This window comes from Oncorhynchus clarkii, chromosome 7, assembly GCF_045791955.1.
Source record: "Oncorhynchus clarkii lewisi isolate Uvic-CL-2024 chromosome 7, UVic_Ocla_1.0, whole genome shotgun sequence".
In the NCBI taxonomy this organism is placed as follows: Eukaryota; Metazoa; Chordata; class Actinopteri; order Salmoniformes; family Salmonidae; genus Oncorhynchus; species Oncorhynchus clarkii.
The window spans coordinates 87,238,653-87,257,372 of NC_092153.1; the positions used below are offsets into that span (position 1 = coordinate 87,238,653).

General features: G+C 44.2%; 1 protein-coding gene across 1 annotated transcript in view; it reads right to left on the bottom strand.

The window, feature by feature from the left end:
• LOC139413953 (fibulin 2) overlaps window positions 1-18,720 on the bottom strand; it is a 114,718-nt gene that overhangs the window by 57,643 nt on the left and 38,355 nt on the right. The window contains exons 3-5 of the mRNA XM_071161844.1: window positions 15,271-17,248; window positions 13,672-13,798; window positions 10,024-10,153 (exon numbers count right to left, since the gene is read on the bottom strand). Of these exons, the coding sequence (XP_071017945.1) occupies window positions 10,024-10,153; window positions 13,672-13,798; window positions 15,271-17,248 (2,235 nt within the window). The remainder of the gene's footprint in view (window positions 1-10,023; window positions 10,154-13,671; window positions 13,799-15,270; window positions 17,249-18,720) is intronic.

The window sequence follows — 18,720 nt, forward strand, 5'->3', positions numbered from 1 at the left end:
TTTCTCATTTTATCTGTCATAGTTGAAATGTACCCATGATGAAAATTACAGGCCTCTCTCATCTTTTTAGGTGGGAGAACTTGCACAATTGGTGGCTGACTAAATACTTTTTTGCCCCACTGTATGTATCTCCTTATCAAAGTGGTAGACGTGCACCGCTCACACACACACGCATTCTTGCTGCCTCTTCAGAAAGTTGCAGGAAATATGAGTCGTCGTCAAGTTCGTAACCCCCCCACCCTGTCTGTTGGTTGCGCATGTTAATCTGCCCAGTACAGAGCTCGCAAGCTCTATACTGGCAACCATCGGTGTTGGGCTATACTGGAAATCATAGGTGTTGGGCTATGCTGGCTCCCATCGGTGTTGGGCTACACTAGCTCCCATCGGTGTTGGGTTGAGTAAATTTGTTCTAAATACTTACTTTTATGTTCACTAGCTAGACATAAAAGTACCTAAACTGTAAACCAATCAAAATGTGTGTTCTATCCATGGTACTATATCTGCCAATCAGAGATTGAGAGACAAATGAGACAAATGGCAATCAGTCTTTTTTCCCTGAAAACAAAGCAACCTTAGTATTTTATATTTTATTGAACAATGACACAAAAGCAGAAATATACAGACAACATCAACGTAACAGACAGGAGTATTACATGTCAAAAGGTTTGATGCTTTTTGGGGTTTACTTCTAAATGATCTTTCAGTTCTATCTTAAACAATTTAAACAGGGGTTTGTTCTCCCCCCACTTCATCTTATGAATAAAGAGAAAAATTATCAAAGAAAATTAAACCGGGGTACATAACAGTTGGGTCAAAATAAAACAATATCAGAGTCTTCCAAATAAACAGTAGGTTATCTTCTGACATGAGCGCAGTCCCAAGAGTCTCTGGGCCACAAAACACACATTTGTCATTTACAGTACCAGTCAAAAGTTTGGACACGCCTACTCATTCGAGAGTTTTTCTTTATTTGTAGAATAATAGTGAAGACATCAAAACTATGAAATAACTTATATGGAATCATGTAGTAACCAAAAAAGTGTTAAACAAATCAAAATATATTTTATATTTGAGATTCTTCAAAATTGCCACTCTTTGCCTTGATGACAGCTTTGCACACTTTTGGCATTCTCTCAACAGCTTCATGAGGTAGTCACCTGGAATGCATTTCAATTAACAGGTGTGCCTTGTTAAAAGTACATTTGTGGAATTTCTTTCCTTCCTAATGCGTTTGAGCCAATCAGTTGTGTTGGGACAAGGTAGAGTATACAGACCATAGCTCTATTTGGAAAAAGACCCCCCAAAAAAAGGGCAAGAACAGTTCAAATAAGCGAAGAGAAATGACAGTCCATCATTACATCAAGCCATGAAGGTCAGTCAATACAGAAAATGTCAAGAACTTTGAAAGTTTCTTCAAGTGCAGTTGCACTTGGTCAGAGAACTGGCAGAGTGGTGACAGGACAACAACCTCTCCCTCAATGTGAGAAAGACAAAGGAGCTGATCGTGGACTACAGGAAAAGGCGGGCCAAACAAGCCCCTATTAACATAGGCCGGGCTGTAGTGGAGCGGGTCGAGAGTTTCAAGTTCCTTGGTGTCCACATCACCAACAAACTATCATGGTCCAAACACACCAAGACAGTCGTGAAGAGAGCACAACAAAACCTTTTTACCATCAGCAGAATGAAAAGATTTGGCATGGGTTCCCAGATCTACAGCTGCACCATCGAGAGCATCCTGACCAGTTACATCACCGCCTGGTATGGCAACTGCTCGGCATCTGACCATAAGGCGCTACAGAGGGTAGTGTGTACGTCCCAGTACATAACTGGGGTCAAGCTTCCTACCATCCAGGACCTATATAATAGGTGGTGTCAGAGGAAAGCCCATAAAATTGTCAGACTCCAGTCACCCAAGTCATAGACTGGATCCTCTGCTACCGCAAAGCAAATGGTACTAGAGCGCCAAGTCTACAGTGGTTGCGCCACTAAAGGTTTTGTGATTATGCTGCGGGACTTAACAGGTAATTTGTGGTTTAGTACAGTACCCTGTGTCACCACGTCATTGCTCCAGACCACCACAAGGGGGAGTTAGAGCACTGATTATGCTTTTGGGTCCTACTGTGTCTCTAACTGACAATGAATGGGCAACATAAACCTAAATACAAAGTAATAATTGTGCACAACTTCAGTATTACTTACTAAAACTGTTGTTACACTAAGGTGTATATTCTTTTAGGATTATTTTTCTCTTACTGTAATACTGTAGGCCACTCCCGACAGGCACGTTGTACTGTACAGCGCCTGAGTGGCGCAATGGTCTAAGACACTGCATAGCAGGGCAAGCTGCGTTGCTACAGATGCTGGTTCCATTCCCGTGCCGCCTTCAACTGGGAGACCCATGAGATGACTGTAGGTTTTTGGGTTTCTCTCACTCTAAAAACAAAAATAAATCATTCTAAATAACAAACTGGCTTTATTTACAAATTAGTAACAATGTCTTATCCCATGTTCAAGAATTGCCTTTGTGTCCCTCATTTTACGTTATTTGAAAACAAAATAATCTCCAAAATATTGTTATTTTTAAACAAAGCGATTATTATAATTAATTTAGAATGATATAAAAGCCCCTTGGATATTCTCACAGATATATTATCAACCCTGTTATTAGCAGGACAATATACACTGCTCAAAAAATAAAGGGAACACTTAAACAACACAATGTAACTCCAAGTCAATCACACTTCTGTGAAATCAAACTGTCCACTTAGGAAGCAACACTGATTGACGAAAAATGTCACATGCTGTTGTGCAAATGGAATAGACAACAGGTGGAAATTATAGGCAATTAGCAAGACACCCCCAATAAAGGAGTGGTTCTGCAGGTGGTGACCACAGACCACTTCTCAGTTCCTATGCTTCCTGGCTGATGTTTTGGTCACTTGAATGCTGGCGGTGCTTTCACTCTAATGGTAGCATGAGACGGAGTCTACAACCCACACAAGTGGCTCAGGTAGTGCAGCTCATCCAGGATGGCACATCAATGTGAGCTGTGGCAAGAAGGCTTGCTGTGTCTGTCAGCGTAGTGTCCAAAGCATGGAGGCGCTACCAGGAGACAGGCCAGTACATCAGGAGATGTGGAGGAGGCCATAGGAGGGCAACAACCCAGCAGCAGGACCGCTACCTCCGCCTTTGTGCAAGGAGGAGCAGGAGGAGCACTGCCTGAGACCTGCAAAATGACCTCCAGTAGGCCACAAATGTGCATGTGTCTGCTCAAACGGTCAGAAACAGACTGCATGAGGCTGGTATGAGGGCCCGACATCCACAGGTGGGGGTTGTGCTTACAGCCCAACACCGTGCAGGACGTTTGGCATTTGCCAGAGAACACCAAGATTGGCAAATTCGCAACTGGCGCACTGTGCTCTTCACAGATGAAAGCAGGTTCACACTGAGCACATGTGACAGACGTGACAGTCTGGAGACGCCGTGGAGAACGTTCTGCTGCCTGCAACATCCTCCAGCATGACCGGTTTGGCGGTGGGTCAGTCATGGTGTGGGGTGGAATTTCTTTGGGGGGCCGCACAGCCCTCCATGTGCTCGCCAGAGGTAGCCTGACTGCCATTAGGTACAGAGATGAGATCCTCAGACCCCTTGTGAGACCATATGCTGGTGCGGTTAGCCCTGGGTTCCTCCTAATGCAAGACAATGCTAGACCTCATGTGGCTGGAGTGTGTCAGCAGTTCCTGCAAGAGAAAGGCATTGATACTATGGACTGGCCCGCCCGTTCCCCAGACCTGAATCCAATTGAGCACATCTGGAACATCTTGTCTCCCTCCATCCACCAACGTCACGTTGCACCACAGACTGTCCAGGAGTTGACGGATGCTTTAGTCCAGGTCTGGGAGGAGATCCCTCAGGAGACCATCCGCCACCTCATCAGGAGCATGCCCAGGCATTGTAGGGAGGTCATACAGGCACGCGGAGGCCACACACACTACTGAGCCTCATTTTGACTTGTTTTAAGGACATTTCATCAAAGTTGGATCAGCCTGTAGTGTGGTTTTCCACTTTAATTTTGTGTGACTCCAAATCCAGACCTCCATGGGTTGATAAATTTGATTTCCATTGATAATTTGTGTGATTTTGTTGTCAGCACATTCAACTATGTAAAGAAAAAAGTATTAAGAAGAATATTTCATTCATTCAGATCTAGGATGTGTTATTTTTGTGTCCCCTTTATTTTTTTGAGCAGTGTATATGTATATTGGTCATATTGTTCATGGCTCCCGAGTGGCACACAATGGGGTTGCCTTGCAGTCCTCCAGCTGTATCCACTGAAAGCACGCAAGGTTCAAGGCACGAGGGCAGGGGACACGGGATGGGCCGCAGAGCTGCGCACAGAAGACGGACCTAGCCCATGGGGAATAGAGGATGAGGAAGGGGGAGTGGACCCCCACCCCACCACACTGGGTAGCACAGAGCAACACTTTAATGGGAATTACACTAATAATGGCGCTGACTAGGGAAACGTTCCTGCTGTTTTTAGTGCCAGTCTGCACATTCAAACTAAAACAATGTAACTAATAATGGCATCTAATGCCTTGTTAATAAAATGATGATAAAAATACTCTTTCAAAATGCAGATGTTGATTTAGTTATGGATCCATAACGAATTACTATTGGAATAAATATCACTGAATTACAGAAATATTGGAACAGAGTTGTCCAATGAAGGTAAACAAATTGTTGCTTAATGGAAAATACTCTTTCAAACACACACGGTCACGTTGTACAGCGCCATTATGGCTATTAGCAGGTAGCTGGAAAATAGACTTGCCTAGAAGGAGGGTAGGGGGAGAATGCTATTGTCAAATGTATTCCTAAATTAGGTTGGCTGTATCACAACCGGCCGTGATTGGTTGCAATTTCAGATTAATGCTCCAGAAAAGACAGAACAAATAAAATAACAAAAAATAGTATTATGTATCACATCTGACCGTGATTGGGAGTCCCACAGGGCGGCGCACAACTGGCCCAATGTTTCTCTCCCTCTAAAAACAGAAAGAAATGTTTTGGCCGGATTACAATCGCTAACTTTCGTTTTTTTAAACGGAATAACCTCCAAAATATCATTATACAGTGCCTTGCGAAAGTATTTGGCCCCCTTGAACTTTGCGACCTTTTGCCACATTTCAGGCTTCAAACATAAAGATATAAAACTGTATTTTTTTGTGAAGAATCAACAACAAGTGGGACACAATCATGAAGTGGAACGACATTTATTGGATATTTCAAACTTTTTTTAAAAAATCAAAAACTGAAATCAAGTCTCCGTATAAATAAAAAACCACTTGTAGGACCAAAAAGCTCTAACAGCTTCTACCCCCAAGCTATAAGATTGCTGAACAATTAATCAAATGGCCACTGGACTATTTACATTGTTTATTATCTATGGATAGTCCCTTTACCCCTACCTGCATGTACAAATTATCTCAACAAACCTGTACCCCTGCACACTGACTCGGTACCGGTACCACCTGTATATATAGCCTCGTTATTGTTGTTATTCTCACGACTTCCACTGAAGTTGGTACCTCTCCTTGTTCGGCACTCGTCGTCACCGGCTTTCTAACTGCCACCAATCCATGTTTCTGTTTTCCATTTGTTATGTCTTGATTGTACACACCTGGTTCCCATTACATTATTATTATTTCCCCATTTAATCCTCTGGTTCCCATTATGTGTTGTGCGTGATTGTTCCTGTTATGTGATAGTCTTGTCTGTTAGGGTTTGTATTTCCCTATGTGGATATTTTGTACTGTTTATTTTTCCCGAGTAAAGTAAGTTATTTTTACTCTGTTTCCTGCGCTTGACTCCGTCCTCACCTATACACCACTGACGCTGACAGTTATTGTGTTACTTTATACTATTTTTACTTTAGTTTATTAGGTTAATATTTTCTTAACTCTTCTTGAACTGCACTGTTGGTTAAGAACTTGTAAGTAAGCATTTCACGGTAAGGTCTACACTTGTTGTACTAGGCACATGACAAATAAAGTTTGATTTGATCTGAAAAACCATCAAGCACTATGATGAAACTGGCTCTCAAGAGGACCGCCACATGAAAGCAAGACCCAGACTTACCTCTGCTGCAGAGGTAGAGTTACCAGCCTCAGAAATGTCAGCCCAAATAAATGCTTCAGTGAGTTCAAGTAACAGAAACATCTCAACATCATCTGTTCAGAGGAGACTGCGTGAATCAGGCCTTGATGGTCGAATTGCGGCAAAGAAACCACTACTAAAAGACACCAATAAGAAGAATAGACTTGCTTGGGCAAAGAAACATGAACAATGGACATTACACTGGTGGAAATCTGTCCTTTGGTCTGAAGAGTCCAAATTTGCGATTTTTTGGTTCCAACCTCTGTGTCTTTGTGAGAAATAGGGTAGGTGAACGGATGAGCTCCGCATTTGTGGTTCCCACCGTGAAGCATGGAGGAGGAGGTGTGATGGTGCTTAGCTGGTGACACTGTCAGTGATCTATTTAGAATTCAAGGCACACTTAACCAGCTGGGCTACCACAGCACTCTGTAGCGATACGCCATCCCATCTGGTTTGCGCTTAGTGGGGCTATCATTTGTTTTTCAACAGGACAATGACTCTTTGTGAACTGCACTGTTGGTTAAGGGCTTGTAAGTAAGTGTTTCATGGTAAGGTCTGCACTTGTTGTATTCGGCGCATGTTACAAATAAAGTTTGATTTGATTTGACCCAACACACCTCCAGGCTGTGTAAGTACTGTTTCACCAAGAAGGAGAGTGATGGAGTGCTGCATCAGATGACCTGGCCTCCACAATCACCTGACCCCAACCCAAGTGAGATGTTTTGGGATGAATTGGACTGCAGAGTGAAAGAAAAGCATCCAACAAGTGCTCAGCATATGTGGAAACACCTTCAAGACTGCAAAACCATTCCAGGTGACTACCTTCAAGAAGCTTGTTGAGAGAATGCCAAGAGTGTGCAAAACTGTCATCTTTGAAGAATCTCAAAATATAAAATATATTTAGATTTGTTTAACACTTTTTTGGTTACTACATGATTCCATATGTGTTATTTAATAGTTTTGATGTGTTCACTATTTTTCTACAATGTAGAAAATAGTAAGAATAAAGAAAAATCCTTGAATGAGTACGCATGTCCAAACTTTTGACTGGTACTGTGTACTTGGCTGGGGAATTAGCCTGCTAGTTTATCAGGCTGGGTATTTTTTTCAGGCTGGGAACTTTTAACATATAAAACACATTACCTGTAGTGGTTGATGATTCTGACTGTGTCATCAAGGCAGTAACCCAGGTCAATATCAGAGGCCTCGATCACATATCCTTTTCATAGGAGTTCAGAGAGACTCTGGCAACAACAGAAAATGTGTCACAAGGGTACTTGTGTCACATGACACCTTTATTCTGAGTTCTTGCCTGACAAGCTGTGAAATATTAACTGAGCAGGGAATGACATAATTTTTGGAGGTGGCTAAACCATTGCAGTCACGTTGCTGGACATGTTATGATACCCACCTTTGATCCTTCTGGTAAGTCCAAGCATCAGTGTATGACGATTAGTCTGGCACCCAACTGTGCAATTTGTCTAACAGAAAAAAACAGGTCAACGATTGTCGTCATCCCTTAATTATAACCATACTGTAGCTTGAGAAATAATGTAATATCTTTTGGAAACTAAGTCTATGCTTTACAGATGCAGACTGGCTGGCTCCAGATTGGATTATATTCAGCCCGTTGACACCGTTACGCTGCACAACCAAATGTTTTGGTCCTGGGATTGGTTGGGTTTGTTGCTGCTAGTTAGTATACTGTTGTAGTCAGACATGAGTTAGTTAGTACCAACATAGCTGTATCCAATATTTATTTGAGCCCTAGACATGGGTTGCAGCACGGTGGCTAATGTGACTTTTTCATCTAAATTACACTAACCAGTGCTCCCGCACAGTGGCTAACCGGGCTATCTGCATTGTGTCCCACCCACCAACACCTCTTTTATGCTACTGCTACTCTCTGTTCATCATATATCCATAGTCACTTTAACCATATCTACATGTACATACTACCTCAATCAGCCTGACTAACCGGTATGTAGCCTCGCTACTTTTATAGCCTCGCTACTGTATATAGTCTCTCTACTGTATATAGTCTCTCTACTGTATATAGCCTGTCTTTTTACTGTTGTTTTATTTCTTTACTTACCGATTGTTCACCTAATACCTTTTTTGCACTATTGGTTAGAGCCTGTAAGTAAGCATTTCACTGTAACCTGTTGTATTCAGCGCACGTGACAAATAAACTTTGATTTGATTTATAGTGGCAAGGAAATACGATGACATTGCATAGGCAAATAATTTGTTTGTCATATTATTTCGTCAAATTTACTTTAAAGCGATGGCAATGTTGGCAATTAATTTTACTAGCAAAGTTTGTCAAAAATAGCTAGCAATGCTAATATTAGCTAGCTAAAATATGGTGGTCCCGTATGTATTAAAATACTGACTAAAGTTATACTGCACCTATAGTCAATCTGGCGACAGACTTTTTCCTACTAATTCTTTGCTTTCTTTTGAAATGTTAGCATGTTTTCAAGCCAAATCCGAGGTGTGTTGAGGTAAGCTAACGTTAGCCAACTAGTTAGCTAACTAATTTTACAGAACAAAAATATAAAACGCAACATGTAAAGTGCTGGTCCCATGTTTCATGAGCTGAAATAAAAGATCTTGTAATTTTTCCATATGTACAAAAAGCTTATTTCTCTCCAAATTTGTGAGCATTTCTCCTTTGCCAAGATAATCCATACACCTGACAGGTGTGGCATATCAAAAAGATGATTAAACAGCATGATCATTACACAGGTGCACCTTGTGCTGGGGACAATAAAAGGCCACTCTAAAATGTGCAGTTTTGACACAACACAATGCCACACATGTCTCATGTTTTGTGGGAGATTGTGATCCTTAACGCGTTGCGTTGGGGGCGATAACAAAAACGAGCCCCATTCAATGAATGAAGGGAAGCGGCCAGAGGGCTGATTTGCACACTGAGCTTGGTAAAAGGGGGCATTCACTGTTGACATAATTGTGATCCAAACCCAAACTTAATTTACTCGTTGTGACACACAGAGGTTCCAAACGCCGTTTTAGATGAGATTGACTTCATGACCAAAATGATCCTATTTACACTTTGTAGTCAAATTTGACACTAGAATACATGTTTGACTCATACATCGATGCCACATAGACCATTTTTAAAGGGATGAGTTGCTTTTTAGGGCAGTCGTTCTTTAAACACGTTAAACACTGAAAAGGAGAGGACTATGTAGAGAAGAGGGCTCCATTGGAATGCACACGAAGGCAGAACACATCTTCCGATCTCCATATGGAACCATTCTGAGGTTCTGGAGGATGCTCCGACGTCCAATATTACATTCGGCATTTGCTTGATGCTAGATTATCACAGATTGGGATTTGGACCAAATCCAATAAACTCACCGACCTTCATCTGAATTCCACAAAATCCCTGAGTTGGCATGTGGGTCTAAAACTGGAACATGACCGTCAAATGGCAGGGTGCCAACTACTGAAATATGACCTCCAAAACACTACTGCATACCTCAGGTTGTTTGAAGTCCCAAATGACCCTATTCTCTTTTATAGTGCACTACAGGGCCCTAGTGGAATAGGGTACCATGGGACGCAGACTAAGACATTCTCATTCAGGTTCTATAGGAAATTGCTGATCCACTGTGATCCAGAGAATGTCCCGTACTGTTTGATTTGTCTGTATAACAGACTGTTTAACATGCGTACAGTTTTGTAATTATTAAGTCTATAGCAATACCATTAGGACAATCTATCCTTCATTGATACAGTGGTTCTGACACACACACAGAACCAGTTGAGAATGGGCGATTGAGTGTGTGTGCATGCCTGTCTCTGAGTGTGTGTGGGTGTGTGTGTGTGTCTTGCCTGGTAAGAGTCTGCAGCACACTGGCTATCCTGGTTGACCTCACACCTGTCTCCTCCTTTAGCAGCAGTGATACCTGCCAGACACCTGGACTCCATTAGAACATTCTGACAACACTGCTGCTGGGATATACTGGAGGAGAGAGAGAGAGAAAACATGTTGTATAGAAAAGGAAAAGTAGAATTAGAAATTATATTCTGCTTTAAATGGAGTGATTGAAGAACTACAGACTTCCATATCACACTAAACCCAACCGTATACTACAGACTTCCATATCACACTAAACCCAACCGTATACTACAGACTTCCATATCACACTAAACCCAACCGTATACTACAGACTTCCATATCACACTAAACCCAACCGTATACTACAGACTTCCATATCACACTAAACCCAACCGTATACTACAGACTTCCATATCACACTAAACCCAACCGTATACTACAGACTTCCATATCACACTAAACCCAACCGTATACTACAGACTTCCATATCACACTAAACCCAACCGTATACTACAGACTTCCATATCACACTAAACCCAACCGTATACTACAGACTTCCATATCACACTAAACCCAACCGTATACTACAGACTTCCATATCACACTAAACCCAACCGTATACTACAGACTTCCATATCACACTAAACCCAACCGTATACTACAGACTTCCATATCACACTAAACCCAACCGTATACTACAGACTTCCATATCACACTAAACCCAACCGTATACTACAGACTTCCATATCACACTAAACCCAACCGTATACTACAGACTTCCATATCACACTAAACCCAACCGTATACTACAGACTTCCATATCACACTAAACCCAACCGTATACTACAGACTTCCATATCACACTAAACCCAACCGTATACTACAGACTTCCATATCACACTAAACCCAACCGTATACTACAGACTTCCATATCACACTAAACCCAACCGTATACTACAGACTTCCATATCACACTAAACCCAACCGTATACTACAGACTTCCATATCACACTAAACCCAACCGTATACTACAGACTTCCATATCACACCGTATACTACAGACTTCCATATCACACTAAACCCAACCGTATACTACAGACTTCCATATCACACTAAACCCAACCGTGTACTACAGACTTCCATATCACACCGTATACTACAGACTTCCATATCATACTAAACCCAACCGTATACTACAGACTTCCATATCATACTAAACCCAACTGTATACCACAGACTTCCATATCATACTAAACCCAACCGTATACTACAGACTTCCATATCACACTAAACCCAACCGTATACTACAGACTTCCATATCACACTAAACCCAACTGTATACTACAGACTTCCATATCACACTAAACCCAACCGTGTACTACAGACTTCCATATCACACCGTATACTACAGACTTCCATATCATACTAAACCCAACCGTATACTACAGACTTCCATATCACACTAAACCCAACCGTATACTACAGACTTCCATATCACACTAAACCCAACTGTATACTACAGACTTCCATATCACACTAAACCCAACCGTATACTACAGACTTCCATATCACACTAAACCCAACCGTATACTACAGACTTCCATATCACACTAAACCCAACCGTATACTACAGACTTCCATATCACACTAAACCCAACCGTATACTACAGACTTCCATATCACACTAAACACAACCGTATACTACAGACTTCCATATCACACTAAACCCAACCGTATACTACAGACTTCCATATCATACATTTTACATTTACATTTTAGTCACTTAGCAGATGCTCTTATCAATAGCAACTTACAGTTAGTCTATTCATCTTAAGAGAGCTTGTTGGGACAACCACATATCATAGTCATAGTAAATACATTTTTCCTCAATAAAGTAGCTTCCAGCGAAGTCAGAGCTAGTAAGGGGGAGAAAAAGTGAATTACGAGTGTTTAATTCACGAAAGTTGTGAGGGGGGGTGTGCAAGGAGGGGTGCTGTGGGACTATTTAAAATACTTTTTGAAGAGGTAGGGTTTCAGATGATTTCGGAAGATGGGCAGGAATTCTGCTGTCCTAGCCTCAGGGAGAAGCTGGTTCCAACATTGGGGTGGCAGGACAGAGAAGGGCTTGGACTGGACTGAGCGGGAATTGCCAAGAGACCAGAGGTGACAGAACGGAGTGCTCGGGTTGGGATGTAGGGTTTGAGCATAGCCTGAAAGTAGGGAGGGGCAGTTCCTCTTGCTGCTACGATGGCAATTACCATGGTCTTATAGTAGATGTGAGCTTCGACTGGAAACCAGTGGAGTGTGCAGAGGAGCGGGGTGACATGGGAGAATTTGGGAGAGTTGAACAAAAAGGCGGGCTGAAGGGAGGGAAGAAGAAAAAAGTAGTTTAGTGTCAACCGTATAGCAATGATAGGAGAGACCATTTAAGGATATGACTTGGTGTATAGAGAGAAGAGGAGAGGGCCTAGAACCGAGCCCTGGGGGACACCAGTAGTGAGAGTACAGACACAGATCCTCTCCATATCACCTGGTCTGAGCGGCCTGCCAGGTAGGATTCAATCCAAAAGTGTGGAGAGCCTGAGACGCATAGCCCTGAGAGGGTGGAAAGGAGGATCTGATGGTTCACTGGAAAGGAGGATCTGATGGTTCACATTGTCGAAGGCAGGAGATGGATCTAGGAGGATGAGAACAGAGGAGAGAGTCAGCTTTGGCAGTGCGGTGAGCCTCCGGGACACAGAGAAGAGCAGTCTCAGTTCAGTGATCCGTCTTGAAGCCTGATTGGTAAGGGTCAAGAAGATCGTTCTGAGAGAGACAGCCAGAAGGTTGGTCATAGACAGCACGCTCAAGTAAGGACACAGGTCTGTAGTTTTTACATCAGATGTGTCAAGCATTGTTTTCTTGAGGAGGGGAGCGACTCTGGACGTTTTGAAGTCAGAAAGGACGCAGCCAGTGGTCAGGGATGAGATGATGAGGGAAGTGAGGAATGGGATAAAATCTCCAGAGATGGTCTGGAGAAGGGAGGAGGGGGTCGGGTGGAGAGGTTGTTGGGCGGACGGACATCACTAGTCGCTGGATGTCATTTGGAGAGAGAGGGGAGAAAGAGGTCAAGGCTAGGGTCGTTCTGTGCGAGTGGGACCATTGGACTCAATAAGCTGAGTGAATGAGGAACGAATGTCGTCAACGTTCTTTTCAAAGTAGTTAATGTCGTCCACAGAGAGGGAGGAAGGAGGGGGAGGGATGGAGGATTAAGGAGGGAGGAGATGGTGGAAAAGAGTTTCCTAGAGTTAGAGGTGGAAGCTTGAAATTTAGAAGCAGATACAGAGTAAAATAAGGTAAGAATGAGAAAGTGAAAGGACGATAGGTTCTCGAGAAGAAACCATACTAAACCCAACAGGTCTGAGAAGTACACATCATACAGTATTACACTAGGCCCTGGTGCAGACTAGCATCATATTACACTAGGCCCTGGAGCAGACTAACATCATATTACACTAGGTCCTGGTGGTGCAGACTAACATCATATCAGACTAGGCCCTGGCGGTGCAGACTAACATCATATTACACTAGACCCTGGTGGTGCAGACTAACATCATATTACTAACATCATGTTACACTAGGCCCTGGCGGTGCAGACTAACCTGCAGACAGAGTGTTTATCGTCCTTCAACAACGGCATGTTGTTACAGTGTTGGTTCTCTGATGCCCATCTCTGGCCCACCTCACAGCAGCTCTCCACCACGTAGAGAGAAGACGGACCAGGACCAGCTGGAGATACAGGGGCAATAACACACATACTACACATGATATATAGTTCACACACGCATGCACACACAACCTCTCAACCACATCTTTAGAAAGAAAGAGATACGCTTTTTTTTCTCCCCAGTTTCGTGGTATCCAAATGGTAGTTACAGTCTTGTCTCATCGCTGCAACTCCCGTACGGACTCGGGAGAGACGAAGGTCGAGAGCTGTGAGTCCTCCGAAACACAACCCAACCAAGCAGCACTGCTTCTTGACACAGTGCCCATCCAACCCGGAAGCCAGCTGCACCAATGTGTCGGAGGAAACACCGTACACCTGGCGACCTGGTCAGCATGCACTGCACCCGGCCCGCCACAGGAGTCGCTAGTGCGCGTTGAGACAAGGATATCCCTGCCGGCCAAACCCTCCCTAACCCGGACGACGCTGGGCCAATTGTGCACCGCCCCATCGGCCTCCCGGTCGCGGCCGGCTGCGACAGAGCTTGGACTCGAACCCAGAATCTCTAGTGGCACAGCTAGCACTGCGATGCAGTGCCTTAGACCACTGCGGCTAGAAAGATATACATTACACATCACATAGAAACAAAAGACAAACACAGCAAAATACAAATACAGAGCAGACACAGAGCAGACATAGAGCAGACATAGAGCAGACAGAGAGCAGACATAGAGCAGACACAGAGCAGACAACAGAAACACCTGGACCAGACATGCAGCTGCCAACATAAACACCTGGACCAGACATACAGCTGCCTCAACAGAAACACCTGGACCAGACACACAGCTGCCTCAACAGAAACACCTGGACCAGACACACAGCTGCCTCAACAGAAACACCTGGACCAGACACACAGCTGCCTCAACAGAAACACCTGGACCAGACACACAGCTGCCAACGGAAACACCTGGACCAGACACACAGCTGCCTCAACAGAAACACCTGGACCAGACACACAGCTGCCTCAACAGAAACACCTGGACCAGACACACAGCTGCCTCAACAGAAACACCTGGACCAGACATACAGCTGCCTCAACAGAAACACCTGGACCAGACACACAGCTGCCTCAACAGAAACACCTGGACCAGACACAGAGCAGACAACAGAAACACCTGGACCAGACACACAGCTGCCTCAACAGAAACACCTGGACCAGACACACAGCTGCCTCAACAGAAACACCTGGACCAGACACACAGCTGCCTCAACAGAAACACCTGGACCAGACACACAGCTGCCTCAACAGAAACACCTGGACCAGACACACAGCTGCCTCAACAGAAACACCTGGACCAGACACACAGCTGCCAACGGAAACACCTGGACCAGACACACAGCTGCCTCAACAGAAACACCTGGATCTGGAACTGTAAAACTATGGCGCTTTCAACCCACTCAGCTTCCAGATACTAAACAATAAAGAACGTCCAGGTTCAGTCAAGAACTTCCAGGTTCAGTCAAGTGTTTTACTCACCCTCCTGAGTTTTTGGGAGAAAGACTGGAACATATCCCCTCTCCTCCTCCTCCTTCTCATGCTCCTCCGCATCATTGTTCTGCAGGTTGAATAGTGTCTGGGACTGCTTATGGAGAGGCTCACTTCCGTGGTGACCTAGATCAGCTGATACCCTGAGAGAAGGCTGGCTGGTTGGGCTGAATCTCACCCTGGGAGGAGTATGTTGTTGCTCTGGGTCCTTGGGAGCTGGGTGATCGGGATCAGGCTGTCTGGTCAGGGTATAGAGATCAGGCTGCCTGTGGGTTGTGTGGTGGTTCAGCTCTCTGGGAGTTGTAGTTCTGACTGCATAGGGGTCAGGCTTCCTGGTCAGGGTATGGTGATCAGGCTGTCTGTTGAGGCTGTGGTGCTCAGCTTGTCTTGGGATTGTAGTTCTGTCGGTGTTGACATCAAGCTCTCTTGGAGTTGAAGTTTTGACAGTGTGGTGGTCAGGCAGTCTGGGATATATAGGTCTGTCTGTGTGGACCTCATACTCCTTGGGGGTTGTGTAGTGGTCAGGCTTCCTGGTCAAGGTGTGGTGGTCAGGCAATCTAGGAAATGTAGTTCTATCTGTGTTGTGGTCAAGCAGTCTGGGAGATGTAGTTCTGTCTGTGACGACCTCATACTCCCTAGGGGTAGTATTGTGAGGCTTAGGCTTCTGGGTCAGGGTGTGGTGGTGAGGCTTCCTGTGGGTGATGTGGTCCCGATTCCTTCTGGGGGATGTAGTACTGTGTTCTACTGTAGTGTTGTCCTGGTGACTTCCAGGTTCTCTGACACCTGCATCCTTCACATGGTTGCTAGGGGTACTCTTCTCCCTCTCCTCCTCTCCTCCTCTCCTCCCCTGTTTATCCAAATCTCCATCATAAGACACGTCTCTCCACCCAGGTCCTGTGGTATTCTCCAATGAATCTACTCTCTCCTCCTCTTCCTCCTGCCCCCCCTCCATCCCTCTATCCCAGATCTCCAGTGCGTCCCCAGCACTGGCCCCTTGAGAGTGAGGGTAAATCTGGCTCTCTGAGAGTCTGTTCCAGTTCGAGGTGGTGTCCTGGTGGCTGGAGCTGGTACTGCGGGAGGTGGTCTCTACTGTGGTGTCTTCAAGCTGGCTAGAAGTGGTCTGTTCTACTGTCACTGGGCTGTCAGTAACGGGGCTGCCTGTCTCTCCGAACCCATCTGTGGTGGCCTTGTAAAGTCCAAATGTCATCAACCTGTCTGTTTTCTTTAGCTTGTCTGTCAGCTTCACCCTACCTATATGCTGAGATCTGTCTGTCTCTGTAGATCTGTCTGTCTGCCCTAGCCTGTCTCTCAGTCCTACTATGTCTGTAACCATACTGTCTGTGGTTGGCTCATGGACTCCATAGATCTCCCTCAGCTCCTGCCTATCTCTACTATCATATTCCTTGTTACCATAGCCGTTATCAGTCCAATCATAAGGCTTATCGTAGCTCTTACTATTACCCCTGCCGTGGCGCGGCTGTGTAGCCCCTGTCCCAGGGTAGGAGACAGAGATGATAGAGGAGGACGGTGTAGGGTAGGCCAGATCATTCACAGGTGGTTCTGATGCGTCTGTAGTAGGGTAGTCATAGTCCCCATCCTCAGTCATGTGGTCTGGTTTGAACAGGGGCAGGTGGTCCGAGGGAATAGGGGCATCAATCGGGAACGGGGGGAGGTGTGGGCTGTTGGATGGTGGTAGTTTTGGCCCGTTGAAAGGGTATGGAGGACGGTTGTAGGGGGGTAATCCTATAGCCTGTGTCTCCTGTGTGTTAAAGGGGGGTTTAGCATGTCGGTCTCTCTCCGTCTCTCTCAGTTTGTCCTGTGTGAGGTAGGGATGGATAGGGGGATATGTAGGGTGACCCTCCTGTATGGTGGCCAGCATAGGTTTGTGGGGGTCACCGGGGTTGCTGGGATCACAGCCTGGGACAGGGTAGCACATCAGCTCACCTCCTTCGGACGGACAGTGGCACGCCTTGAGAGAGCATTGTTAGAACCTTGTTACAACATTACTAGAACACCTGGTGAAACATCGTTAGAACCTTGTTAAAACATTAGATGTTACAACATTACTAGAACACCTGGTGAAACATCATTAGAGCGTTGTGATGACATTCATATAATGTTTAAGTTAGGTTACACAGGACATTCCCTTAATGTTGTAAGAATGTTGGCCGAACACCTGGTCTTAGTTCTTTAAAAAGGTTCCCAGAACATTTAAATTAAGTTATGGGAGTAGTCTGGCATGTGGCAAGAATAGTCTTGTGATATTCATAGGTTACATAATGTTCCACAATTTCCTTGAGATGTTTCAAAAACTTGATTGGAGTCCACCTGTGGTAAATTCAATTGATTGGACATGATTTTGGCAAGGCACACACCTGTCTATATATGGTCCCACAGTTGACAGTGCATGTCAGAGCAAAAACCAAATCATGAGGTCGAAGGAATTCCTCTGAGACAGGATTGTGTCAAGGCACCGATCTGGGGATGGGTACCAAAACATGTCTACAGCATTGAAGGTCCAAGAACACATTTTTTTATTTTTTTTATTTACCTTTATTACCTTTATTTAACCAGGTAGGCCAGATCACCTTTATTTAACCAGGTAGGCCAGATCACCTTTATTTAACCAGGTAGACCAGATCACCTTTATTTAACCAGGTAGGCCAGTTGAGAACAAGTTCTCATTTACAACTGTGACCTGGCCAAGCTAGAGCAAAGCAGTGTGACACAAACAACACAGTGTTACACATGGAGTAAACAAAAGTACAGTCAATAACACAATAGAATAATCTATATACAGTGTGTGCAAATTATGCACGATTAGGTAGGTAAGGCAATAAATAGACCATTGTGGCAAAATTATTACAATTTAGAATTAACACTGGAGCAATAGATGTGCAAATGATGAATGTGCAAGTGGAGATACTGGGGTGCAAAGGTACAAACAAATTAATTATAATATGGGGATGAGGTAACTATTTACAGATGGGCTATGTACAGGTGCAATGGGCTATGAACAGGTGCTTAAAGTTAGTGAGGGAGATATACAGTGGGGAGAACAAGTATTTGATAACCTGCAAAATCGGCAGTGTTTCCTACTTACAAAGCATGTAGAGGTCTGTAATTTTTATCATAGGTACACTTCAACTGTGAGAGATGGAATTTAAAACAAAAATTCAGAAAATCACATTGTATTATTTTTAAGTAATTAATTTGCATTTTATTGCATGACATAAGTATTTGATCACCTACCAACCAGTAAGAATTGCGGCTCTCACAGACCTGTTAGTTTTTCTTTAAGAAGCCCTCCTGTTCTCCAGTCATTACCTGTATTAACTGCACCTGTTTGAACTCGTTACCTGTATAAAAGACACCTGTCCACACACTCAATCAAACAGACTCCAACCTCTCCACAATGGCCAAGACCAGAGAGCTGTGTAA